This window comes from Misgurnus anguillicaudatus, chromosome 25, assembly GCF_027580225.2.
Source record: "Misgurnus anguillicaudatus chromosome 25, ASM2758022v2, whole genome shotgun sequence".
NCBI classification, from domain to species: Eukaryota; Metazoa; Chordata; class Actinopteri; order Cypriniformes; family Cobitidae; genus Misgurnus; species Misgurnus anguillicaudatus.
The window spans coordinates 18946775-18973891 of NC_073361.2; the positions used below are offsets into that span (position 1 = coordinate 18946775).

At 37.9% G+C, this 27117-nt stretch overlaps 1 protein-coding gene across 1 annotated transcript in view; it reads right to left on the reverse strand.

Moving 5' to 3' along the window:
• Positions 1-329: 329 nt before the first annotated feature.
• The window catches only part of relch (RAB11 binding and LisH domain, coiled-coil and HEAT repeat containing), a 51292-nt gene continuing 24504 nt past the window's right edge, over positions 330-27117 (reverse strand). The window contains 21 exon segments of the mRNA XM_073863732.1: positions 330-930; positions 3254-3324; positions 3851-3935; positions 5348-5468; positions 5683-5821; positions 7926-7989; positions 9003-9085; positions 10964-11063; positions 13521-13627; positions 13717-13796; positions 14181-14229; positions 14407-14530; positions 15845-16001; positions 16271-16418; positions 16559-16723; positions 16817-16957; positions 18693-18764; positions 21009-21099; positions 21198-21310; positions 25586-25609; positions 26601-26696. Coding sequence (XP_073719833.1) covers positions 810-930; positions 3254-3324; positions 3851-3935; positions 5348-5468; positions 5683-5821; positions 7926-7989; positions 9003-9085; positions 10964-11063; positions 13521-13627; positions 13717-13796; positions 14181-14229; positions 14407-14530; positions 15845-16001; positions 16271-16418; positions 16559-16723; positions 16817-16957; positions 18693-18764; positions 21009-21099; positions 21198-21310; positions 25586-25609; positions 26601-26696 — 2151 coding nt within the window. The 3' untranslated portion in view covers positions 330-809.

Sequence of the window (27117 nt, forward strand, 5' to 3'; positions counted from 1 at the left end):
ACATTTTCTCCTAATGTAGGGGAAAAACAAGTCTGAGCCTTTGAAGTGCTTGTTCATTTTTGAAGGCCATATGTTTATTGTAGTAACACCTGCTGCAAGTTAAACTAGGGGCCACAGTTGCGTTATACGTTTAAGGGCCATGCAGTATATAAACTGACATGAACCCTATGAATGAGGAAGTGGGACAAACAATATGCTACTGTCATTTGCTTAAAAGGTACTCAAGTGCAGATATTACTGTATTATGATTGTTGTAAAGACTGCTGTTGGAGGGATGACTAACTGAAAATCCACTTTATCCAAGAGATCAAAAAACAACAACTACTTAGTCAGTTGTACATAAGTACACAAGTGGTCTTTGCCTTTTATTATCTTATGACACTGATTTCAAATATACATGTTATTAGGTATGGTTCTCTTAATTCACTGTATTTTACAGTTATTTATGATTGAAACATACCCAAAACAAGAGAAACAAAACCCCAGATCATTTTACACACTTATAGAAAATATTCTCCAGAGACACAGCAATACATAGAGACAACAGGACGAGGAAGGAATCAGTGTTTCGATTTCATAAAGTTCACATTAAAAAAATAAACAGTAGTGATGTAAATAAGCATCTAAAATAAAACAAAAATATGACAAAAAAAAACCATGAGTGCAAATTTCTTTGGAGGCTGACATATATACTTTAAGACATAAATATTTTAAAACATATCAAAGACAAATAAAACAAAGGCAGACTATTGACTTCAAGTAGATGATCCCAGGCAGCAAAGGATCATGGAAAACACACCGAGCAGCTCTCATTTCTTTCTCTGGAAAACATTAGCCAGCATAGCACCTGAGGTGGTCAACTGGCCCATCTTACTTAAAAACTTGGTCTTTGCGTCCTCACCCACCAGACTGGCTGCAATAGAAATGGACCTGAAAAGAAACAACATCAAATCTGAAAGAATGTATTATGTATGACATAAGTTGCTCCATTTCTGTTTTGGACAGAATAAAGTTATATTTAGATGTGACTAGTGATGCACCGATGTATCGGCCGCCGATATTTATCGGCCGATTTTTTATGAATTTGAAACTATCAGCATATTGGCAATAGCACGAGAAAGGCCGATACCGATTGTTTCTTAATTAACTGCATAAAGAAATCCATTATATGTAAAAAAAAAATGAGTTAATGTTGTTAATAAAATAAATGCTGAATAGCAAAAACCACCTTTGAAAGTTGTCATGCTGTCTTATTATATTTGTTTTAGCTTAATTTGTGCCTCTCTTATTATGTTGGTCAGTTGAATGTTAATTAGATCCAATCCATGTTCAGTAAAAAAAAACTGATGCAGAAATAAACTAGCTAATAGACCAACTGTATAGTATTGTATACAAGTGTTTAATATCGGTATCGGCCAGAAGATGTCTGTTTAAATCGGTATCGGTCCAAAAAAATCCTATCGGTGCATCCCTAGATGTGACTACCAAGAATACACCCGGAAAACGCCACCCATTGCTTGAGTATAAGCACAAATGTCTGGGTTTCCTGGTAGCCATCTCAAGTGTCCAGCCAATTATGTCCCTTCCAACAATATTTTTTTTAAATATTAGTTCCTTGAGGGCTTAAACGATGATTGAAAATTGTTGCGGAGGATGAGAAAATTGGTCTTGGACACATTTATATTCCTTATTATTGTCTCTACATTTACCAATGATCACCAAACACCACATGTTTCTTTACTGTAAATGTTTATAGTATAACATGCACTGAAGCTTTTTATTTTTTTGATTTTTTATTTATAAATATTTCCCTGTCAAAAAACCCAAATCCAGACCTGGATGCGTTGCGGTAATGAAAATTTTTCCTTTAAATGTGGAAAAAACAACAAAATTGTTTTTATGATGTCATTTGAAACATGTGCATGAAAAGATGTTTGTAACTGTATGCTTATTATTTTGATAGCATTTACTTTTATTATCAAAATGTTTCATGACACCTCGCAAGTCTAATTTCGCGAGAATCACCCGTCTGTGTTTTAATAAATATTATTATAATTTAAAAACAGTATTATTCCGGATTCAAATTGTCCAAAAGTGCACCAAACTTCTTAGGGCCACATTAATATGCAAGGCTTGCCTTTTCTACTACAGTAAATTCATGCTTAAATGTCACCCACCCAACTAAATATAAAAAAAGAAATCCTGGATGTCTCGTGGCAGAGCAACCCACACGGTTTGTGAAGGGCAGATTCAACTGATATATACTGACTCTCAGTGACAGACCGAATGATAGACCTCTCTGAAGTTATAATGTTCAACCATTTATAAATATCTTAGAAAGTCTGGGAAGAAAACCACTGCCAGCTAAGCTACTCGCTGTGAAATTAAAGAGATGCATGCTGTTAACATCACGCCACATCTTTTGGTTAAAGACTTGAAAGAGTGCCTGTGTGTTCATAAACTTAATTTATAAAACTTACCAAACAAAATCCTTTATAAGGACCTTTATAAAGAGAACTGTCCCGGTGACCATTTTTTCTGACAGTGTAGGATTGAAATCAGACTCAGTGCTAGTTTGATTGTGGTCTCATTATAATACAAGACCACTTTATTTATTTTTTTTGCAGTAATGATCAGTTAACTTTATTATATATATACTGTATAATTTATTGTCCTACATTGCAAATTTAGCTTATACCCGACTTGTAGTAAAACAATTAGATAAATAACAGTTAAACTTGGTTAAATGAGCCCTTGCAGTTTTGCACAGTCATTTAGGTAGTGTTCCTAATGTGTTATTAGTGTAATGTGAAACATCCCCTCCATGAGCCCACAGGCACAGTTTCATAAAAGACAGTTCGCAACAGTCATGGGGCTGAGCCAGTGGCCTGCAACGCCTGATGGGCTTGCGAGGAGTGGAGAATTTGAGTCAAACCAAAGCTGGACTCGAGCAGATAAATACGAGGAAACAAGCATGTTAAAAGCTTTCCTGACTACTATAAGATTAAGTAGTTTATTTCTTTTAGAAATTTTTATATTGAATTAAATTTACTTTGCTACCGAATGATGTTGTTTTTTGATTGAGTAACACCACACCGGCCAAGAAATGATTTAGGTTGGAATAAGAGAAGAAGAAAAACATGCTTTGTTCATTAGATTTTCCATCATAATGTAGTTGAAGCTCCATTTGAATAGAGAAAAACATATCTATTTATAAAAAGCCAAGTTTGAAGTGAAATGTGTGTCGTCTTACCCTTGCGCCTCTCCGATGCCTTTGTTCTCCAGCTTTATTTCACACTCCTTTATCATGGAATTCAGAATAACCTAAAGGACAAACAAATAAAGGAGGGGGTATTATTAGTGCATTGCTGGGAAGTGTGACCTACGCATGCACAACACGTTTCCGTGATGGTACATCAGCTGAACATTACCATGCCGAGGAAATAAATAAATCAGGTTATAGTGCTTAATTCTGATTGGTCAATATTTATGATAAAACACAGCTATAACCGCTGATTCTATGCATCACTATGCAGCACCCTTGGCATGTGAAACATGTTGTTTTTTCCAAAGGAAGGAACGTGCTTATAGTGATTTTATTTAAAAGTTTTTTTTCTTTAATATATGCATTGTGTGGTGGTAACATTTTTAAATACCAATAAAGTACTCAAGGGTAGTGCTGCATCATAAATACATCCAGTGAGGGGGTTGCATTGACTCTTTTTGAGTTTTTCTGAGTTTTACGACGTGCCTAACAACATCTGTTGCCTTGACTTTTCACGACACGGCTTACTTATGTAGACATGCATTGAGGTTGAGATGTTTTCCTACAGGCTATGTATTCTAATACCTCATGCTCCGGAGAGAGCTGCTCCATGTCAGTCCTCAAACATTTCAGTCCAGGGAGGAAATGATTCACCATGAGTTCTTCAGAAATAACTTAAGATTCAGAGTTAAGAAAAAACATACCTTTAAAACGTACATGTCTACTACGAGTGAAGAAATGGACTGTCACCCACGTTTTGGTTTTCTTTAACTGTTTTTTCGGTATGTAATACTCAAATAGTTGTATTTAATGATACACCCTGACCTGTACAAATAAAGGATTAACATATAGCACACAGGTGGAGTTTTTTTTTTTAAACGGCATGGGGGGCAAACCACTGCTACTTTGGGGTCTTAATTGTGGAAAGAAAATGAAACGGAGAAATATGGTGAGAAACAGAGAAGAAGCGTCTGTAGAGGTATGTGTGCTGGGAATCCTAACCAAAGGGCCGGGCTAAACTCTCTTTACTCCAACGAACAACATCACAGAGCATTTAACGACAAATTCTGCCATCCACCCTGCAATTTAGTGTACAAAAACGGCTGTGGTTTATTTTCTTTCTTTCCCTGCCAGCGGGGTGTGCAAACATTTACGAAACACTCGGAAAGAAAAAGAGAGAGAGTGATAGAGAGCGAATGCGATGATTGGGACTCCTGTCCAGCTTAAACAGTTGACCATTGTTCAAAAAATAAAAATAAAAAAATACAAGGAGAGAAATTGGCCACGCATATAGTATGTTCGGTATCTGTTATATAGTTGAACCTAGTGGTTGTGGTTATGGATCGCATGCCAGAGAATCTGTGAAAACTTTCAAGAAAACGTGATCACTTCTGTAATGCAATCGAATGCCGCTTTAAATTTGTTACAAAAAATTTCCCTCTTAAGAGAAACTTAAGTTTCAGAAATGTAAACCATCATCCATTACTAAAACCTACAAAAACAATCAAAGGTTTGAACGGATTTGTTGAAATGTCAAATAAATTGCTATGCCGCCGCTGATTGTCAATAGACAATCTGATGTATGGTCCCAAAAATAGCAAGGGTTTGTTGAAATTATAAGCCGGCGAGTCGAAGTACTCCCAAAAGTGCTATTACGCCATAAAATATAGTTCCTCTTTTAAATCCGCTTAGAAAAGCGCTACGTTTTATTTTGTACCACCAAACTTGCTCTTATAACTACTCGTCTTAAATAGGAAAAACGTTGATGTGTTTGGTCACTTCTAACTTTATCTCTAAATGGTACCATTGAATGAATGGGGCTAAGCTAAATGCTATCGAAGCGTCGCAGCGCGCTCCAGCGCTTACGTGCACGCACACAGATGATAGAGGGCTGTATCAACAATTCTTAGTTAAGGTAATAACATATTTTAATATTGAAAATGAGTAGACTATTCCTTTAATATTTCAGACAAAATCATAATTTTGCCGGTTCTAGGGGGGGCAGTGCCCACCCTGCCCCCCAAACTCCGCCTATGCATATTATAATGTCACTAAAGATGTTCATCAGTTTAAATGTGAAGGATAAAACAGCAGGATAAGGCGCTATAAGCCTCAAATAGTTGAGTGGCAATGTCAATTCTCTTACTCTCCACCATCTGCTGGTTATTACAAAGAGCCAGTTTGTGCAAATGAGGAAGAACAACTGTAGGAAAAAATAGAGCATGAAAATCAACACAAATACTCGCCAAACTATTTCATGTGCAAAACAGCAAATATAATCATAGAACCGTGACAGTACTGCAGCCATTGTATTACAACAGGCTATATAGTTTCTCACTCTGCAGAACCAAAAATCTTCCACTTAGTAGGTAAACACTCTTTACTTATTAGGATATGAAGTGCTAGAAAATGCTCACATTCATCTCGGAAGCGGGGCTCTGCGTTGGGTCCTACTCTCCCAAATGTTTTGATAATTTCCATGTGCAAAGAATGCTGGTCCTGATACTGGGGGTCTTCCAGAAATGAGGCCAGCTGCATTTTCACTCTCTCCAGCAGCTAACACACACACATAATCAAAAAGTGTTTTATTCGACTTGTAAGGATAAGTTGATAACATCAATTTGTAGACAGATGCAAACCCATACGAAGTTTGTTGATTTTATACAGTATGTTGACACAAATAAATAAACTAAATTAATAAATCACATAGATATGCATAAACATAAATTATATAGTCATGATAAGTGGCTAACAAGTTATTACAAAAAGGACTACACAATGTTTGTTCGATTCATTAAAGGGATAGTTCGGCCAAAAATGATACCAAACCCACGATTCACTCACCCCGGGATGCACATGTCCATCACTTCTCAGGCAAACACATTTTCAGTTATTTTAGAAAATGTTTTAGATCTTTCAGTTATCAAAATGCAAAGCCACGGGGTCCACGACCTTCAAGTCCAAAAATTGTGCATCCATCCCTCACAAAATAAATCCAAACGGCTCCACGATGACTAACAAAGGCATTCTGAGGGTAATTTTTGTTGAAAATATCCACATTTAAAACTTCACCAACGAAAACAACCAGCCTCCAGTAATGCCACCATCCCAGTCGCGTCTGCATTCAAGATGAGAGCGTACGCAGTTTACAAAGGGTTCTCTGCTGCTGCTCTGTGCCCCCGCCTCCCGAATTTGTCATACGTCACTAAGAAAAGTACGTACACTACGCTTATACTCTCTCCTGAATACAGAGGAGTTTAAGATGGCGGCGCTAACGGAAGCTAGTTATTTTCGTTTATAAAGTTTTAAATATGGATATTTCCACAACAAAACGACGCAGACTACCCTCAGAAGACCTTTATTTATCATCCTGGAGCCGATTGGATTTATTTGGAGAAGGATATATGCCCATTTTTTGGACTTGAAGGACGTGGACCCCATAACTTTACTGTTTAGCAACTGGAAGATATAAAACATTTTCTAAAATAACTGAAAATGTGTTCCTCTGAAAAATGATGGACATAATCATCTCGGACGGCTTCGGAGTGAGTAAATCATAAGTTTAATATCATTTTTGGCTGAACTATCCCTTTAAGAACGTAAACTTGCATTCATTTGGTAGATGTCTTATGTGGCAGCCCAACCAATTCGCATGGAAAAACTACTTGCGAGGTGGCAATTTCATATAAATTTGTACAATGTAAATCCTACAAAAAGGCACGATTATTTGAAAACCGCCCCTAGAAGTATAGTCCTGTTTTTATTAGAATTGCACCGATAAATGCCGATCTACACTAATAATACGTGGCTAATAACTATTCCGAATCGCACAGCCGATATTATTCACAGCTATTTCATGTATTACGGCTCTTGATCAGTAAGTCCTTATCGATCTGAAATCACTGTTAGTTTGAGTCATTATAACATGCATTTGAAAAAGCAACACTCGTCACACATAATCATTATACATATTCTTTATTATCATGAAAATACCTGAAAAGGTTTGAAGAACAGCAATATAAATATATCCTTAAGCCATTTCCTGGAGCTGCGTGTGTATGGTTTTTCGTCTACAGCGCATATTGAGTTTCTGCACGAGAGCGCCCTCTGGCTTTTGGATCATCGGCCGATATATCAGTGCACCCCTACTTTTTATGCATATGCAAAGGTCCCCGCACAGTGCGTGTGATGCAAATATTATCATCAGAATAGTTGGCCCGCACTGTATGCGCAACGCACGAATTTTGTAACCGTGCAAACTTTGTCGCGTATGCGCATACAGGAGAATGTATTACTGTATGTAACCCAGGAGATGCATTGCATTTTGTCGCAATGCGCTTGTGTACACGTACGAGTCAAATAAACGATGCTTTGCAAGCCTGTGTGTTCGACTGGGCGCGTACATTCGTGTAGAGGGAAAAACAGACTGTAGTCCGACTGGGCCACAATCAGATCGTACTAAAACATACGAATTAGATTATACAAATTCATATGAATTTGCCACCTAATGAAATAGTTACGAAATTTCATAAGACTGTGTTGATCAGGCTGCTAACCACTTTTTAAAACCCTATTAAAGATGTAAATCGCTCTGCAGTGCCAATGTATATGGTTGATATGTGAGGTGTGCATGTCCGCCATGTGTCGCCAAGCCTTGTACCTCTTTTTGCGTTACGGTTTCCATAATTGTTCCGAAGGCGGGTATTGTGGCTATCCTCACTGAACTGAAAACAAAAAAACTATTACTGTACATCCAATGGACGCCATACATTTCCCATTAAAATGACAAAAGATCAGAATGCAACAGAACCATGAGATACCAATCACATGAATGAAATATGTGGTAAGCAAGATGATTAATGTCACATGATCATTCCCATGTCAGTATGAAAACCCGAACAAAACAGACAAACAAATATCCAACCCCCCCAAAGAAAGTAATACAAAATAAAACTAATATCCAACCAAGAGAATGCGGAGAGGAGACAGGATATTTGTCTTTAAAAAAATATCTCATAGCTGCGGTTAACTCACAATTCAGGACCACTGCACAAGGTAATAAGGGCTGGAGCTACTCGCTTGTCAATTAAGGCTTCGCTCATGCCTCGAAGAATCAGCTGCAAACCAGTCAGATGCAAAAGAGAGGGGGGGTCAAACACAAATGGCCAAAAACCTAGCAGGGTGGTGCTTGGGGGCGGGGACTCTGTAGTGCTAAGGGCCGTGGGAGGGAGTGACTGGCAGCCAAACATGCCATGAGTCACATGTATGGATTTTTGATTGACAAACGAATGGATTGTGGAAAGCAGGCAGCTTCTTCAAGCGTGTAGTGGTTAGTGTTGCCTGAATGAAAGACGTTAGTACATCGAGCATGAGACAAACAAAACTAGCACGGTCTCTCAGGCCTTGGTTTCATCAGGAGAAGCAGAAGATAAAATTAATTTTCAACAACTCGAGTCATATTTCACTTAAATATTTATTCTAACCCAGTCTTTGAAAACCCAGCTAAAGCCATTTTTGTGCGTTTTACTGTTTTCTACATAAAATCCTCCTACATAATGCAAAGAACATCTTTATTATTGACTGAGTAAATAATTCAAAACACATTAATTTGGCCTGTTTTGGCTCCGCCCCATACATTAGCATCACATCCCATTGGGACAGCTAATAAAGGTGAAGCCTCCTGAGAGAACCAAGGCCGAGGGAGGTGCACGGATGAAGGAGACAGGAGGAGACTTACATTTCAGGATCACTGGAGAGAGTGATAAGTGCTGGAACAACTCTCTGAGCTACTAGCGTTTCATTCACCCCCTTCACCAACAGCTGATTGGTCAGAGCAGGGGTGATGTCACACAGGATGCATGGAAAGAGCGAGCACAGTGTCATGGAACACCGCAGAGAGAAAGAGAGAGAGAGAAACAAAGAAATAAAAGAACAAAAAAGAAACAACGGTAACAAACTAAAAACAGCGCAGACGTACAACATGACAGAAGCCCAAAGAGGCGCTATAAAGATAAAAAATAAAAACAAAAAAGACTAAAGAGGCCAGGCGAATTTAACTAAAGCTACGACCACAGATGAGGAGAAGAGGGTTTTTTAGATGAAACTCTTTTGTCACTCCTCGAACCTTCATTACGTACATTTACACGATGGCAAGGGGGTAGGTAATGAAATGTGAGGGTTTGTTACGTAATTTCTGAATGAGACTTGCAAGCGTGCTGTGGTGCAAAGACACACGGATGCTTTAAAGCGACGACTTCAAATACATGTAAACATTCAGTGGTTTGATAGATATCAGGGATGAAGAGGCACAGGGGATCCTAGAGGGGGTGTGGTGAGCTTCTGAGGACATACTGTACAGTAGTAACTACCTCACAAAAAACAATAACATTTTAAATACATCATATCTACAATAACTTGGCTGTCTGACATTGCAAAATATTTATAATGCTAAACATTTGACTGGTCAAGATGACTGACACTTTTCATAAATCGGCATGATACCTCTTATCGTAGGTATTAAACCTAGTGAAAAAAATTACTGAGGTCATTTTTTATTTATATGTTTGGCAGATGCTTTTATATAGTGACTTACATGGCTTTCAAGCTATGCAGTTTTGTGGGAGTCAAACCCATGGGCCGTGACTTTTGCATTGTTAAAGGGACATTCCACTTTTTAAAAAAATATACAGCTCCCCTAGAGTTAAACATCCGATCCCCACCGTTTTGGAATCCATTCAGCCGATCTCCGGGTCCGGCGGCACCACTCCCAGCATAGCTCAGCACAATCCACTGAATCTGACCAGACCATTAGCATCGCAAAAAACAAACAAAGAGTTTCTATATTTTTCCCATTTAAAGCTTGACTCCCCTGTAGCCACACCGTGCACCAAGACCGACAGAAAATTAAAAGTTGTGATTTTTTAGGCCGATATGGCTAGAAACCACACTCTCACTCCGGCACAACAATCAAGGACTTTGCCGCCGCGACACCGCCGCAGCAGGCGCAGTGATACCACGCACCGCCTAAAAATAGTCCCCTGCCATTGAAAGTTACTAAGGGTTCTATTTTCGGCTGCTGCGTAACATCACCACGCCTGCTGCAGCCATGCCACAGCCGCAAAGTCCCCGACCACCACGCCAGAATGAGAGTACAGCTCCCAGCCATATCTGCCTAAAAAAAATTTCTGTCGGCCTTAGTACACGATGCAACCACAGAAGAGTCAAGCTTCAAACGGGAAAAATATATAAACTCCAGGAAAGCTGGAAAATGTGTATATTTAAAAAAAGTTGAGTGTCCCTTTAACGCAATGCTCTTCCAACTATGCTACAAGAACTCACATACGTTTTTTGCGATTCATTTTCAAAAACACTACAAGAGTGGGTACAAAGTTACCAAGCAAAGACAAATAAATTGAATATGAGTAAAATCAATGTTGTATGACTTTAATTGTTGGACACTTGGTAGAGAACACTATTATCATTTAAGGTTCATTTTATAGTAGATAATAGTTATAATTAGATCCTGTGCTACCTTAAAACGTAACGAGAAACCAGAACATACCATATTCATGAAAAGTGCCAAGAATCTCAAACTTTCAGGATAATGGTATTGAAAATCTGATCTAACTGTACAATTCAACAAAACAGTTCAACAATATGCATTGTCAATGGTTAAAGATTAAGAGATGGATGTCTTACCTCAAACATGCGGGCAGCGGTGCAGCGTACCAGTGCAGATGTATGGACCACTCCATACCACAGCACTGTCAGTAGCAGCTCATGATACGCTGGGTTTGCCCTAGAGACAGGAAGTAACATCATCAGCAAATGATCACAAAATGACAGCTGATGGTCTTACTGAACCTGATCTTCTAGTTAGGAACCATCTGGTATTATAGAGGGTATGCACGTGATGTCAGTTCGCCCACTGAGTGGCAAAAGACAGAGCGGCAGAATTTGTGTACAGTGTGAAATCAGCGAAAATGCGGGGAAAATGCTTGGAAAATTTAACTAATTAAGAGGCTGTTTACACTTGCCATTAACATGCGTTTTCATCGATTGGATCACAAGTGTACGACGTTAATGCCAGGTGTAAACGGTGTTTAAAACGTTTTAAGCTCGTCCACTTTCGACCACGTTCAGAGGTAGTCGAAACCCCTTTCGATCGAATTGCTTTTGCAGTGTAAACGCACATGTGGTTGAATGTGTTCAAACAGCCACACGCGACCGCCTTCTCTCCGCCCATTTATTTAATCTGAGGTACTAAACACAAGTTTTACGTCTTTTCTGACTTCTGGCGTGAACACATGGTGAACCGCGCTATTTTTAGCCTTTCATTGATAAAACTAAAGCGGCTGATCTCCGCAGTTTCATTTTGCAAGCGTGTGAAAGTTGCGCTTTCCGATTTCATCAACTGCGCTGAAAATTCAGAGAAAGCTCTAACATATACACGCACAAAACACTGTGCAGTATACTTGCTAAACAAGCAGCGGACTCCGACATAATATTAGTTTGCGTCTATATGAACTCATAATAACTCCCGCTGGCGTTTGAATGACAGCAGAGAGACTCGCCCACCGTCTTACAGACCACCCCCTCACAGAATTCAGGACAGAAGCGGTCGAAAGTGGACAAAAGAGACGGATTTAAATACCAGGTGTAAACGTAATGTGTTTCTCTCGTCCACTTGTGATCCGATCGATGAAAACACATCTTAATACCAAGTGTAAACAGCCCCAAAGTATTGTCCACCTCTGCTATCAAGTCCAACTAAATTCAATTTAAGCTGATAATAGTCAGTTTTACTGGCATTTTCGCAGGAGCCACTATGAAAACCAGCCATTTTGTTGAACGTTTGCCAATCAACAGGGCTCCGGCGTGGTCACGTGGAAAAGTGACCGCAATGTATACCCTCTATTGGGAAATACTATATTGTCACTTGCTGTCAAATGCTTTATTCTGATTGGTTGAGAAGGTATGCATTCTTTTTTGATAAACTCACACCTAACCTGTCTAATATGTAAGGAATAATTGATGACAGGCCATTGAATTATAAGAAAATAATGCACACCCAAGGTGCAATGCGGCACGACGTGAAGCAGAGTGCTTTTACACAGCGGGTGTGCATTATTTTCAAATAATTCAAAGGACCGGAGTCAATTATTCCTCTTATACCACGGTTACCACAAACATTGCTCTGGTGCCTATTTTTAAGACATTTGACAAGTTAGGTGTGCGGTTATCAGAAATTAATGCATACCCACGGAACATTTCTCAACCAATCAGAATACAGCATTTAACAGACCCGTGGTATAACTTAAAATAACCACCAGAGCAATGCCTTCGCAATGTCTGTGGTAACAGTGTTACAAGCATAATAATTGACTTCGGTCTTTTGAATTATTTGAAAATAATGCACACACACACACACACACACAGTGTAATGTCGTGCCGCATTACCACCTTGGGTGTGCATTATTTTTTTGAATAATTCAATGGCCCATCATCAATTATTCCTTACCTATTATTTCCCTAACCTGGCAGGAAATGATATAGAAATTATAGGTGATGATGTCTGTCATTTTTGCAATGTTAAAATAATATCATCAAAGCTTGTATACAGTATACCAAAGGGAAAGTTCACTCCAAATAATTTAGTCATCATTTACTCACCCTCACGTTATTTTGTTAAACACAAAAATATATTTTGATAAATGTTGACAAGCACACAGCTGATGGTACCCAATCCATAGTATTTGTTTTTCCTACTATGGAATTCAATGGGTTCCGTCAGCTGTGTGCTTACCATAATTTAATTCATCATTTAAAACAGAATAAAAAACTCATACAGGTTTAGAGAAGTAAAATTACAATTTTGGGGTGACATCCTTTAATGTCCCAGCATAATTTTATACTATTACTTATTCTCGCTAACTATGCCAAAAGACTCACTTAAGAATTGAGAAATGTGTCATATTATTTGGAAATCAACCCTATAAATGGCTTGTAAGTTGTTTCAGCAGTGTTATCTTTTTGGATGATCAATGGCAGACAAGGGTGTCTGTTTGATAACATTAGTTTAGCAAAAAATGCACAGTTTGTCCCTAAATTTAATGAACTGGTTAGGCATGTTTAGTGCATTACCACTGTTGCTACCACTGTGATTTTGTTTCACATCAGCATGGAGGAATTCCTGCCTCAGATAAACTTCTGTGTCTGTGGATGGTGTGATTTAACAGTATTGGGACACACTCACCCCAGCTCTACAAATGAAGCCTTTAGACTGTCGAGGGGAGCATGGGAAAGAGAAAGTGTGGTCATGACATCCTCCAAAAAGCCCACCAAGAGTTTACGGTCCTCCTCCTAAAACAAACAACGGATAGATTAGAAAGGGTTTTTCCTTTATTGTGACATCAAAGAGCAGCCATAAACCAGACAGGTGTCACTCTCACCTGATTATAGCAGGTCAAGACTCCAGTTGCATAGATGGGCACTGTTGCCTTGGTAAGGATACCGTTTCCTGTTGTGGCGTCTGCAGGACACAATTCTTGTAACTTTAAATGACTTTAAATGCATTTGATGACTTTTTGGAGTTAACAGTAACATACATTTTGTTTTAGGTAAATTAAGGTTATTTAAACTTATATGGTAATAATCCAATAGGACCATTGTAAAGGTACAACATGCCCAGTTTTGTTGGCAGACACTTTACCACACTTTAACTCGACAAACATTCAAAGAATGAAAGGCAAAGCACCATTTCCAAATCCCATGAAAAGTGGAAACTCATATTTGACACACAAATCCCTCCCGCTTGAGAAAGAGACACAGCGAGACAGAGATTGTGTGTGTTCTCGTCCCCGCTCCTCCTTTCACAGCGGGGGTGTTATTTTTGGTTAACTCAACAGCCACTCACCCACATTCTCCTCGGATAGCCGCAGGATTTCTTGGAATTGAGGTTTTACCTTTGAAAATGAGGGAAAAACAACAGCTAAATTAATCTAAACCTGTTGAACTGTATGCTATTTGCAGCACAAGATCTATTTAGCCACTTCACTTGGCAAAATAAAAAGCAAAAATAAGGTCAAAATAATTTTTTTGTGCTGCAGAGAGACTATGGAAATATCTAAGAGATATCCTACCTTGGTGTTGGTAAAGATTTTCCCTAACGTTCGACAAAATCTCCAAAAGAATCTGGAGAATTCATGGACGCAGGTGGATGAAGTGACATTGATGCGTCCAACAATCTCTATAATCTGTGGTAAACTGTGAAGAGAATCCAGAATTACGCCCAATGTAAAGTGTGAGGACACTACACTATTGTTGCGCAGCAGTACAAAAAAGTGAATCAAAGTTGTCCTAAGACAAGAATTTTTATGAAAGGGTTTGATCCACTTCAAATGTTGACTAGTGTATTTGACTGTCATATGAAGAACACAAAAGGAGAAACTTCAGGCACTCTTAAAGGAAAACACCACTAAATAACTGGATTAATAAATTGAACCACAAACACAGGTCTAAATTAGGCATTTAAAAGGGCATTTCCATTTAACATTTCTGTTTTCATTTTCCCAATGGTTCTCCTTATTATTTTCGCTGTTCGATGTGCTTTTCGTTTTGGCCTCTCTATTTGGCTTTTCTGTGACTCTTTGGGTCCTTGCAAATGGTCAAATGAGAAATGCAAATTACCTATGGCCAGGTGGATGTAACAAGCTTGCTGATTGGCTCTGATTGTACGTCATGCGCAGATTTATACATCTCGGATGAGGACCCAAAGAGTCACGGAAAAGCCAAATAGAGAGGCCAAAACGAAAAGCAAATCGAACAGCGAAAAGAACAAGGAGAACCATCGGGAAAATGAAAACAGAAATGCCAAACGGAAATGCCCCTTCAAATGCCTAATTCAAACCTGTATTTGTAGTTCATTTTATTAACCCAGTTATTCATTTTGAAATTCCATTATCTAATTAAGAATTTGTAAATGCAATTTAAAATGATGAACTTATTGAGTGTTTTATGTTGTTTTTGTAAATTGTAAAACTATTTATTAATGAATTAATATGTCATTTCTACATTGTTTTTGTAGTCGCACTTTTTAGTGCCTAATAAAATGTTGCATAGTGGTTTTTTTGTGGCTTTGTCTATTTGTTTGTGGATTAGTTAATGAATTTTTGATCAAATGTATTGATTGCTATTTTTGTTGTCCAGGTAGTTATTAAATATTAAAGTTCTTTATTACATTTTGCATGACTCTTGTGGTCCTCCATAGTGTAACTACTCATGTAACAGTCTTTAAATAGGGAAAACATGGAAGTGTTTGGTGGCTTCTAAATTCATCACTGTTTGGATCCTAAGGAATAAATGGGGCTAGGCTAAATGCTAACACATTTTCAAAGCGCTGTACAAAGATTAAGTTCACGCATTGAAAAAAGACAGGTATGTATGAATTCATCTAAGTTGAGGTAAAAACATAGTAAAATATTGAAAAACTGTGGTGTTTTCCTTTAAGCAGATTTTCTCTCTTTTTTTCATACATTAAAATTGTTCTCAAAGAAAAGACTATGTGGGACATCTACTCACAACTGGTTAACCACCCAGAGCAAACTGTCCCATCCTGTAGTTCCTTCATGTTGAAGTTGATGGTCATATAACTGTAGCAGGACTGCCAGCTGCTCTCGGCTGCCCACGATGGTAGCCACGTCCTGCAAAGGGGAGGCCGGCCGCGGGAACCGGGTCACTGCAGGGTCACATGCACAAACACATGCACAGAAGCAGCTTTTATAACCAGGAATACACTAAAAAAGCACAACTGCACAAATCATTTGACGGAACCACAGCGCTTAAATAAAAGAGTACTTTGATAGCGAGCCCAAAACCAGAGAGCAAGCCCAACATGGCAGGAACCCTACAGTTACACAGTCAGGCGCCAGGTCAGCGTCGCTAAACGTAGACTGACTGAGAATGTTGGCAAAAAATGTGTGCGTGTTGACGTTGGACGCCCATTACCCTCAATAGGTGGCACGTCGCCCTGTAGTTTGGCTCGGCTGGTGAAGGGGGCGTTTTGCAGAAGCACCGCAAACAGAGACGGGATGAGAGACTGAAGAGCTGACAGATAGATATGCAGCTTGTGTTCATCTAAACTGTATTCACCCTGCTAAAGAGACAGAGAAAGATGGGAAATTAAGAATTATAAGCATTTAACCTGCCAAACTTTCATTTTTCAGTTACTTTGTGGATAAGAAGTCCTCAAAAATAAATATTTTAGCATGCATGTCAGTGATCGCTGGATTTCACCTTGAGCAGTTTCTCGATGTTCGTGAGGAGAGACGGCATAAGCTGGGATTGTAGGTTGCCCAATTCTGTGCACCAGGCAGCGAAGGCAGGAATGAAGACTTGGTGGGTGGCGCTGACCACTCTCTCCGACGGGTCACCCAGAGACAGCCGCATCAGCTCGAATCCCTGACGCATCCATAAACACGCATGCAAACATAAGACTCACTGAACACAAAAGCAGTACAAAAACACTAGATTGTGCCTAAATCCGACACAAACCTGGGAGTATTTATCTGGATCATCTATGTAGCCCATGATGACGCCTAAACTTTTTACAACCGCCTCTCGGACCATGTCGGCTTTATCTTCAGCCAACATCTGCTGGAGCATGGACAGAACCAAGGAGCTTCTTATCTCTTTCTGCACGCATACATACACACAGAGACACATTTGTGTTATGTCAGCTTGTGTACTGCTATGTTTGGTTACATGATTAAGTGTTGATACTCGTGAGGAAGTGAACACACGTCAGACAATCTATTACAGAAAGGGACATATGAAGAGCTCAGATGCAAAACCCTCTAAGTGCAACTGACATGTTTTCTTTGAAATAAAGGGTCATGCTCTTATGTTTAAGTTCAGTAATTTTACTTAAATGTCAATGAACAGGCTAAAAAGTCAATAATTGAAAAGTTTATGTCATTTTAGTCATTTAATTGGTATTTGGATCAGTGACGTGACATTAATTATTTTGTGTCCATATGGTTCAATTAAATGTTAAAAAGGGTTAAAATTTCAAAATAAATTAGCAGATTACTTGCATACATTCTCTTTTTTGAGGACCAAGTCTAAAATTTTTGGTTTTATTTCATTTTGATAGAATATATGGGGGATAATTGCAAAAATGTCAATGTGGTGTAACTGGTCTGTATCAATTGGTGTAACTAGTTTTTTTTTATTCAAATATAAATATATTCATAAAAAAGTGGAATAAAATATAATCATCTAGTTTAGTGTAATTTTTTTACATACATTTTTACATCATTTGTCAAAGATTATTTAGAAAACAGAGCTGTTTTCAGCATATGACCAGAAAAATATTACAAAAATGCATTAAAATTTACACTTTAAAAAAATAACCAATAAAATGATATTTTAAAAAGATTTTTTATGATTACGCTTACATGCCATCAAGGTGGATAAAATATTTAATATTAATTTATATTAATAATTTTTTATTCTTTGGCGCAATTGGTAGTTACACAATTTGACATTTTCAGGTCCATTCAGTCTTAACTTTAATAAAAATGGTGCAAATATAATCTTTTATTGCATAAAATCAACATAAATACACTATGTGCATTGAAATATACCTGATGCATGCTTTTAAAACAAGTTTTTTTCAAAGATTTTTGAATTTCTCATCTCGTCAAACCGTTTTTGTCACTAACCCATTTAACAAATTTCTTTTGCTGCAAATCCCTCTAAGTACATGCAAAAATCTCTACTTCTGAAAAAGTCACCAGTCACACCTCACTGTCCTTTCTAAATAAAGGTAAAATGCTTAAAAATTAAGTCAATATACTAATATATTCAATAACTAAACCACCTATAACTCTTGCACCTTGGCGTACACATGCCGTCATTCATGCTATTCGTCTTATGTGCACTTAGAGGACTTTGCTGAAAAATCTGCATGGCATTTAACGGATTCTGCCAACAAAGCACTATTATTGAATGGAATGAGACTGGGATTAAGTGGATTCGAAGCATATAAAAGTATAATACGTGAAGAGAGCATTTGTTCAATATCATCATTTCATTTTGACAGAGGTGGCGTTTAGAAGCCTTTGCATCTGAGCTCTTCATGTAAAGTCATACCGTTAAGTACATTATTCAATTCAAAACAAACAACATTCCTACAAAGCATCTCAACCCAGCTTATTACTGGATACAAACAGGAAAATCAGCCCTGATTTGATTTTATAAAAATTATAATTTGACTACATCAACATTCTCATTGTGACTACCTCTCATTCACAGTTCAGTGAGACCATAAACGTCTAGAGTTTTGCGATCACTAACTATGAAATCGTCGAAAGGTTCATGTGATTAATGCATTCCAGTTTGTATTTCAAGTAACAGAGTCTCTTACTGGTAAATAAGGGGCCAGTGCTCCGCACGCTTCCGCCACCAGAAGTCTTCTCTCAGGATACTTGTGGTTTATCTGGAAAAAAACACATATGCAGCACAGACACATATGGGAAATTTAGGATATAACATGTTAGAGTCACTTCCAGTGCTGACCACAGACATGTAGACGCACCGCATTAGCTCATACAGTATTTTTCAAAGTTAAACTGACTTACAACACTGAAATTGCTTTTGTGTTTCTCAATGGGTTTGAGGATGGGGAGCGGTTAATGTATTTATGATGATTATCACTAAAACTGTATATCATACTCCACTCCTAGTGTTGTTTACTGTCACAAAAAGCAAGCATCTTAAAAATGTATGACTAAACTTGGGGACTGTATTCATTTAGAAGTAAAAATAGACATGGGTTCCTGCACAAAAAGTGCAATTTAGTTTTTACATTTATGCTTTAGGCAGACGCTTTTATCCAAAATGACTCACCGGGCATTAAAGGGTTAATATTTTATACTCTAAAAATACTGCTTTTTTCAACAAAAAGGGATTTACTGGGTTGTTTCAAACAAAAATGCTGGGTTGTTTTAACCTATTCTTGGGTCAATATAAACATTTTTCAGGGTTATCTCAAACCAGCTGCTGGGTTGTAATTTAACCCATGCTGGGTTGTTTCAAGCAAAAATGCTGGGTTGTTTTAACCTATTGTTGGGTCAATATAAACATTTTTCAGGGTTATTTCAAACCAGCTGCTGGGTTCGTCACTTTTTGACCCAACGCTGGGTTGAAAATAGAAAAAAAGATGAAAAAGGATGAAAAAGGGACAAGCCCAGCAGGTGGGTTGTAATTTAACCCATGCTGGGTTGTTTCAAGCAAAAATGCTGGGTTGTTTTAACCTATTGTTGGGTCAATATAAACATTTTCTGGGTTATTTTCAACCCAGTTGCTGGGTTCGTCACTTTATGACACAAGCCTGGGTTGAAAATAGAAAAAAGGATGAAAAAGGACGAAAAAGGGACCAGCCCAGCAGGTGGGTTGTAATTTAACCAATGCTGGGTTGTTTCAAGCAAAAATGATGGGTGGTTTTAACCCATTGTTGGGTCAATATAAACATTTTTTCAGGGTTATTTCAAACCAGCTGCTGGGTTCGTCACTTTTTGACCCAACGCTGGGTTGAAAATAGAAAAAGGGATGAGAAAAGGACGAAAAAGGGACAAGCCCAGCCCGCTGGGTTGTAATTTAACCCATGCTGGGTTGTTTCAAGCAAAAATGCTGGGTTGTTTTAACCTATTGCTGGGTCAATATAAACATTTTTTCAGGGTTATTTCAAACCAGCTGCTGGGTTCATCACTTTTTGACCCAAGGCTGGGTTTAAAATACAAAAAGAGATAAAAAAAGAACGAAAAAGGGACAAGCCCAACCCGCTGGGTTAAAATGTAACCTATGCTGGGTTGTTTCAAACAAAAATGCTGGGTTGATTTAACCTATTGTTGGGTCAAATATAAAAAATGTCTGGGTTATTTCAAGGAAGCTGCTGAGTTCGTCCCTTTTTGACCCAATGCTGGGTTGAAAATACAAAAAGGGATGAAAACAGGACGAAAAAGGGACAAGCCCAGCCCACTAGGTCGTAATTTAACCCATGCTGGGTTTTTTCAAGCAAAAATGCTGGGTTGTTTTAACCTATTGTTGGGGTAAATATAAAAAATTGAGGTTATTTCAACCCAGCTGCTGGGTTTGTCTCTTTTTGACCCAACACTGGGTTGAAAATACAAAAAGGGATCAAAACAGGACGAAAAAGGGACAAGCCCAGCCGCTGGGCTGTAATTTAACCAGTGCTGGGTTGTTTCAAACAAAAATGCTGGATTGTTTTAACCTATTGTTGGGTCAAATATAAAAAAAATCTGGGTTATTTCAACCCAGTTGCTGGGTTCATCCTTTTTGACCAAACGCTGGGTTAAAAATAACTCAGCATTTTTTAGGGTGTATGCATGTGTGTTCCCTAGGATCAACTCCGTGAAGCTTTGAACATGGTACAAAATTATAGTTTTAACCATTTTCACCCCTCAAAAAAATTAATAGTAGCTAATTAAGACTTGGATGTAAATGACCCGTGTTATGATTGGTCAAGACCGCTAGCATAGTAAAGGGTGGACAATAATTGATACTGATTATGCATTGATATTTAAATGTGTGTGTGTGGTCTAATGTTCATACGCCCATATTCGTGATGTTTCTGACCCATTTGTTTTACGTGAACAATAGATTATGTCTACACACTCCCATGAAGAAGAAAAAAAAGCTAGTTAAAGCCCTTTTAACTAACCTGTTCCCAGCATTGTGGCAGAAGTTCGGCCTCCACCCGAGTGGGACCCACGTGGCGGGCGAAAGCCACACACCCGGTCAGGATCATCTGCCTGAGATGAAACATTATCGAAAAATAAACTGGCAGTCAAATGACAATCGCAGACACAGACATGCGCAGATGTCCAGCCGCGCACACACACATACACACCTCTGTTCATCATCGGGTCTCTTGATAAGATTAAAGAGGATGTGAAGCAGCTGGTCTCTTTCTTTAGGTTCTGGATGCAGGCAAGCCGTACAGAGGATGAGAGGTATCAGCTCCTGTGTGCACACAAATAAGGACCGGTCATTTGTGTATATGGGATATATGGACATGCATGCGCCCGCTGAGAGACGTCTTTAAGGGCTCGGAGAGAAAACGACGGCAGGCAGGTTTTTTTTGAGGATATGGAAAGACTATCTACCTTCAGAAACACCTTCACCACAAAAGGAGAGAATCTATAGGGCACTTAACTACAGCACCAAGACCAAAAATTAATGATCATGTGATTGTGTGTGGGTACGAAGTTGTGTAGGAGTCCACAAAAACTTGACATTCCCAGCAGTGTTTACATAGGCTTTTATTCACACTTAATCCAGGGCTTCAACACTGCGTGACTATTTACCGTAACAGTGAGACGCAGTTGCAAAAGAAAACCACAGCGGCACAACACGTATCCTATTACGGAAAAGGCGATCTGCCCATGCTACATGTCTCATGGCCAAACAGTGGTTACTAGCCCTGTTTTCCACAATGACCCAAAATAGAAACAACAGAGAAGGGCTGACATAAAAATTTGGTTGAAAGGCAGAGAAGTGTTTATTTTCTCAAGATTTATCTCATCTTAAAGCATCCATTCAAAGCTGAGGTTTACCCGTTCTGATGTCTTAAGGTGAATGATAGTTAGGCAAATATGTGGAAGGGCTGCAGGCAACTCGACGCCATGCTTGTTTGTTTGGACAGCCCGATCAAAACACCCAGTTCTGGGGAAGTCACCTGACAACTTTTTAAGAATTAAGTATTTTAATTTAACTTAGTACAGTAGATAAAGGCTGGGATATGGAAAAAGGGGCAAGTCATATCATCAACAGTGACCGTGTGTGTGTGAGAGGCATTTATTTTGTATTTTTTTGCTTGAGTAGCAAGGTCATTACCGTAACATTTGCGATAAAGCTAAAAGTACAAACATAACATTTTATGTGGGTCTTTTTTGGATCATTTAAATTAAGGACACCTTTGCTCTCTTTTTCATTTCACTGTAGAAAAAAAATTGTTGTTTCAACTTAACAAAGTAAGTTTTTGTGCTGCCTTAAAATTTTGAGTCAATTTAACTTAAAAATATTAGTTTACTAAAAATATTAAGTGGACTCCACTGTAAAACATGAGTTGACTCAACATTTCCACCCCTTCCAAGGCAGCAGAAACACTTACTTTATTAAATTGAAACAAAAATATTTTTTACAGTGTATGGGCCACAATGTATCTCTGTTCACTTGATCTTACTGAATTATAACATTTCTTTTAATATAATTATTTTAAACTGATTTTTAGAGTATGTAAAAGTACCTACAGAATTGTAAAAAGTACAAGTTTGATCAACTTAAAAAATTACTTCAGTTGGTAACGCCAACTTTAAGTAAAATTTTAAGGTAAAAAATAATAAAATTACTTAATTGGTAACACCAAAAATATTAAAACTTTTTTCAGCTTACATCCTTCACTTAAAGTGAGAAAATGTAGGTTGAAAAAAATGTAATTACTTAATATTAATAATGCCTAAAAATGTTGGTGACGCGTGGGTTACATTAAATATGGACACTAAAGTTTCAAAACCTGAGATAAAACGTTGGGTACGATGTGTGGTTAACAATTAAAATCAAACAAAATTTTTTTGCAATTTTGTTATCCTTAAAAATACACCACTTGGTTTGATAGTTTAGTACTAATTCAAGAAATATCTGATATATTTTAAGTTTGCAACGTTGAAACACTTTTTTGAAGGTTTTTAGTGTCCATATTTATAATACCATATTTTGTAAAATATTTTAGGTGTTACCAATTAAGTAATTGTAATATTTTTTACCTTAAAATTTCATTTAAAGTTGGCGTTACCAACTGAAGTATTTTTTTAAGTTGACCAAACTTGTACTTTTTACAATTCTGTTGGTACTTTTACATACTCTAAAAATCTGTTTAAATAATTATATTAAATGTTATAATTCAGCAAAATTCAAGTGAACAGAGATACGTTGTGGCCCATATCTATATATTTATACAGTGTAACAAAGACTTTTGTTTCAATTTAATAAAGTACTGTAAGTGTCCGTGCTGCCTTAAAAAAAAGTTAAAATGTTGAGTCAACTAATATTTTTCAGTGGAATCCACTTAAGTTAAATTAACTCAAAATTTTAATGCAGCAAACTAAATTTATTAAGTTTAAAAAAAACAAATCTTTTCCACAGTGAAATGACAAAGAGAGCAAAGATGTCCTTCATCCAAACGAAGGCGCGCATAAAATTCCATGTCCGTACCCCCAGCCCCACCGCAAACGTCACGGCAACGACCCTGCTACCCAAGCAAAAAAAAAAAAAACATAATAAATGCCTTAAATTCTTAAAAAGTTGACAAGATGGGGCGAGATGAAAACGTCAAAAAAGTGTTTCAACATTGCAACCCTTAAATATATCAGAATTTCTTGAATTAGTTCCAAACCACCAAACCAAGTGATGTATCTCCAAACATAACAAAATTGCAAAAACATGTTCGTCCGATTCCAATTGTCAACCACACATCGCACCCAACGCTCCATCCCAGGCCTTTTTTTTAACCTTAGCGTCCATATTTAACTTAGAACGTCAGACTAAACAACAATTTGCAAGTTGCATTCCTTGTCACCCCAAAGTGTTTCCCATGAAAACTTGCATTTGTATGCAAATATGGAGCTTTGCCTTAAGACTGCATTGACTCATTTCCTAAATACAAACGCATTAACTGTTAGACAAGATAATTACCAACAGAAAGCAAGATGACCCAATAAGAAACACACCCAAACACGCACAAAAAAAACCCTGTCTTATCCGTTTTGCCACACAACATGGTAATCAATAACTTAAATGAGCTTTAATTCTGAAAGACTTTATCTTTACAATAAAGTTCTTCTACAGAAAACCAAAATTATATTGCAAGGCAGGTGTTTCAGGCCCCATTACACTACACCAGATGCTACACTTAAACTACGAGGGTGTGGCTGAGCGTGTATAGGACTGAATTTGAGGAATATGGCTTAGGCGGGTACGAAGCCAACTGTCTGAGTTCAAAGTCCAGGGAGTAGCTTCGCTCTTCGGGCGGGTACAAAGAGATCTCCGCTCCTCGTGTGGTGTTTGTTTTCACTCTGCTTCGGCTTGGAAAGCATCCAACCTATCTAAAAACTGTCACCTGGCCCCATAAAACAGAACTGCCCTATGCAAATCAGTGGGCCCCGAAGGGGGAAAGGTGTGGGAATAGTTTGGAACGGTAAACACGTTTGGTTTCATGCTCAGCAGATGAGAATGGGTGAATGTGTGTGCTTTTTATAAATGTTTCGTATTTTAAACCAAATCAGCCCTCTACAAAGGGAGGCAAAGAAAACAATTAAAAAAAAGTTTCATCCGATGGAAGGCAGCCAATATTACTGCAGATCAGGAAATCACATCACAGAAATGTTTTGATGTCTGACAATGTTTAAACAGTTACACAGTTGGAACTGCAATGTAGTTTCGTTAATAGATTTAGCTACACAGTATTTATAAAACAAACTTTTACATTTAGATTGAATGCTTGATACTCAAAAACAACGCTGTCTGAATTTAATTTCAGTCATCCATGAAGAGTCTACAGTTAGGTTAATGAATTATATTACTGTATGTGCAGGAAGGGCAAACTTCATTTATTAACATTGGCACAATTTATTATATTGATGTAGCTGCTGTAATAAAAAACAATAAGCCAATTAAACCATACATTAGTGATTTTTTACCATGGTTAAGAGTATTTTTAAATCAATAAAAATAACTGTAACCTGTTGTGTCTTACTGATAAATACACACACAAAAAAAATAAAGCAACTGTCCTGTGTTGTGTGGAACTTACGGTACATTACAAGGTATACATTTTAATGTGTGTTTTCAAAACCATGACCATTTGTGCTACTAATGCAATGCTTTACCAATGAGCTATACCTAAGCAGATGGGATAAAATCAAAATATGACAATGAAAGAATTTATTAAGTATTATTATATTATTGTTTTACAAGAGTTAGTGACACATGCAAGTCACATCTGACAATACTGCTGTAAATTGGGGTCTGTATATAACTTGGTAAGGCTAAAAAGTTTGTTTAATAAAAAAATAACAAGCGTTTCATCATCAAAAAAGAAGGGATGAAAATGAAAATGTCAGCGATGGGAAGTCACTTAAAAAAGGGAAGCTGATGAGAGGCAAAAACAACTGAAAGGTCAAAGGTCACATGTGTAATGAAGGAAGGAGGGCTGAGTATGTGCCGATGTGTTCCACTCACCTTGCAGAGGTGCACAACCATTCTCTATCGGTGCAGTGAGATGCATGCAGAAAAGCAAGAGAAGACATGAGTGAGCAGAACAAAAGAGAGAGAGAGAGAATGGGTGGACGAGAGAGATAGAGAGAGTACTGCAATGGAAAATAATAAGTTGATTCAATGCTGAATTGAGAACGACATGAGAGGAAGAAGCAATCCACAGTGAACATGAAAGCCGCAGTGGTTGATGGGACATGGCACATGTTGGGTCAAAAGCTCATTCCCAATGCTGGGTAAATACTGCACAGAACACATGTTGGGTCACTAAAGGAACACTCCACTTTTTTTTGAAAATATGCTAATTTTTCAGCTCCCCTAGAGTTATATATTTTTTTCTGCTTTGGAATCCATTCAGCTGATCTCTGGGTCTGGCGGTATCACTTTTAGCATAGCTTAGCATAATGCATTGAATCTTATTAGACCCTTAGCATCGCTTAAAAAAAGACCAAAGAGTTTCGATAATTTTCCTATTTAAAACTTTTTAACTCTTCTGTAGTTATATCGTGTACCAAGACAGACGGGAAATTAAAAGTTGCAATTTTCTAAGCCGATATGGCTAGGAACTATACTCTCATTCTGGCGTAATAAGGAATTTGCTGTCATACCATGCAGGTGCAATGATATAACGCAGCGGCCAAAAACAGTCCCCTGCTATTGAAAGTTACCAAGGGGACTATTTTCGGACAATGGGCGACATCCTGCGCCTGCTGCAGCCATAGTCAAGTTTAAATAGGAAAAATATTGAAACTCTTAGGTCATTTTTGAGCGTGATGCCAATGGTCTAATCAGATTCAACGGATCATGCCAAGCCACGCCAAAAGTGGTAACGCCAGACCCGGAGACCGGCCGAACGGATTCCAAAACAGCAAAAATCAAATGTTTAACTCTAGGTTTATTTAATAATCCAACATGTGTTCTGTGCAATATGTACCCATCATTAAGTTAAAAATAACCCAGAAGAATTTAAAGTGTTCATTACCTCGCGTTTGGCCAGCAGGACGTTGGGTACGATGTGTGGCAGACAGCGGCCCAGCATGAGCATAACACTCTGCTCACTGTCAGCGATTCGAGATACCTGAAAAACAACGACATGAAAATCAAACGCAAGAATGTCATCGCATAAAGACGGTCAACAGAGTGTCATGGACATATAATTAACCTTTAAAAGTGCACAGAGGCTTTCACTAAGACATGTCCTGCAATTATAGCATAGCTGCAACCTAAGGACCTTTTCTGCTTTTGTGCTATAAACGTCTATTATGTGCCTATTAACTGGTAATGCATTCCTGTTAAATCACAAAAAAGTAAAAAGCACCAGCCCCTCTGCATTTCTTGGTAATACCTCTGATATCTTATGACTGCTAATGACTGGTTATGCTAGTATAAAGGAACAGTGCACCCAAATAATAATGAATACTGACCCTCATGTCATTCCAAAACCATACGACTTTGTACATATGATCCAAAAAAGAGAAATAAAGCATTGATTTTTTTGC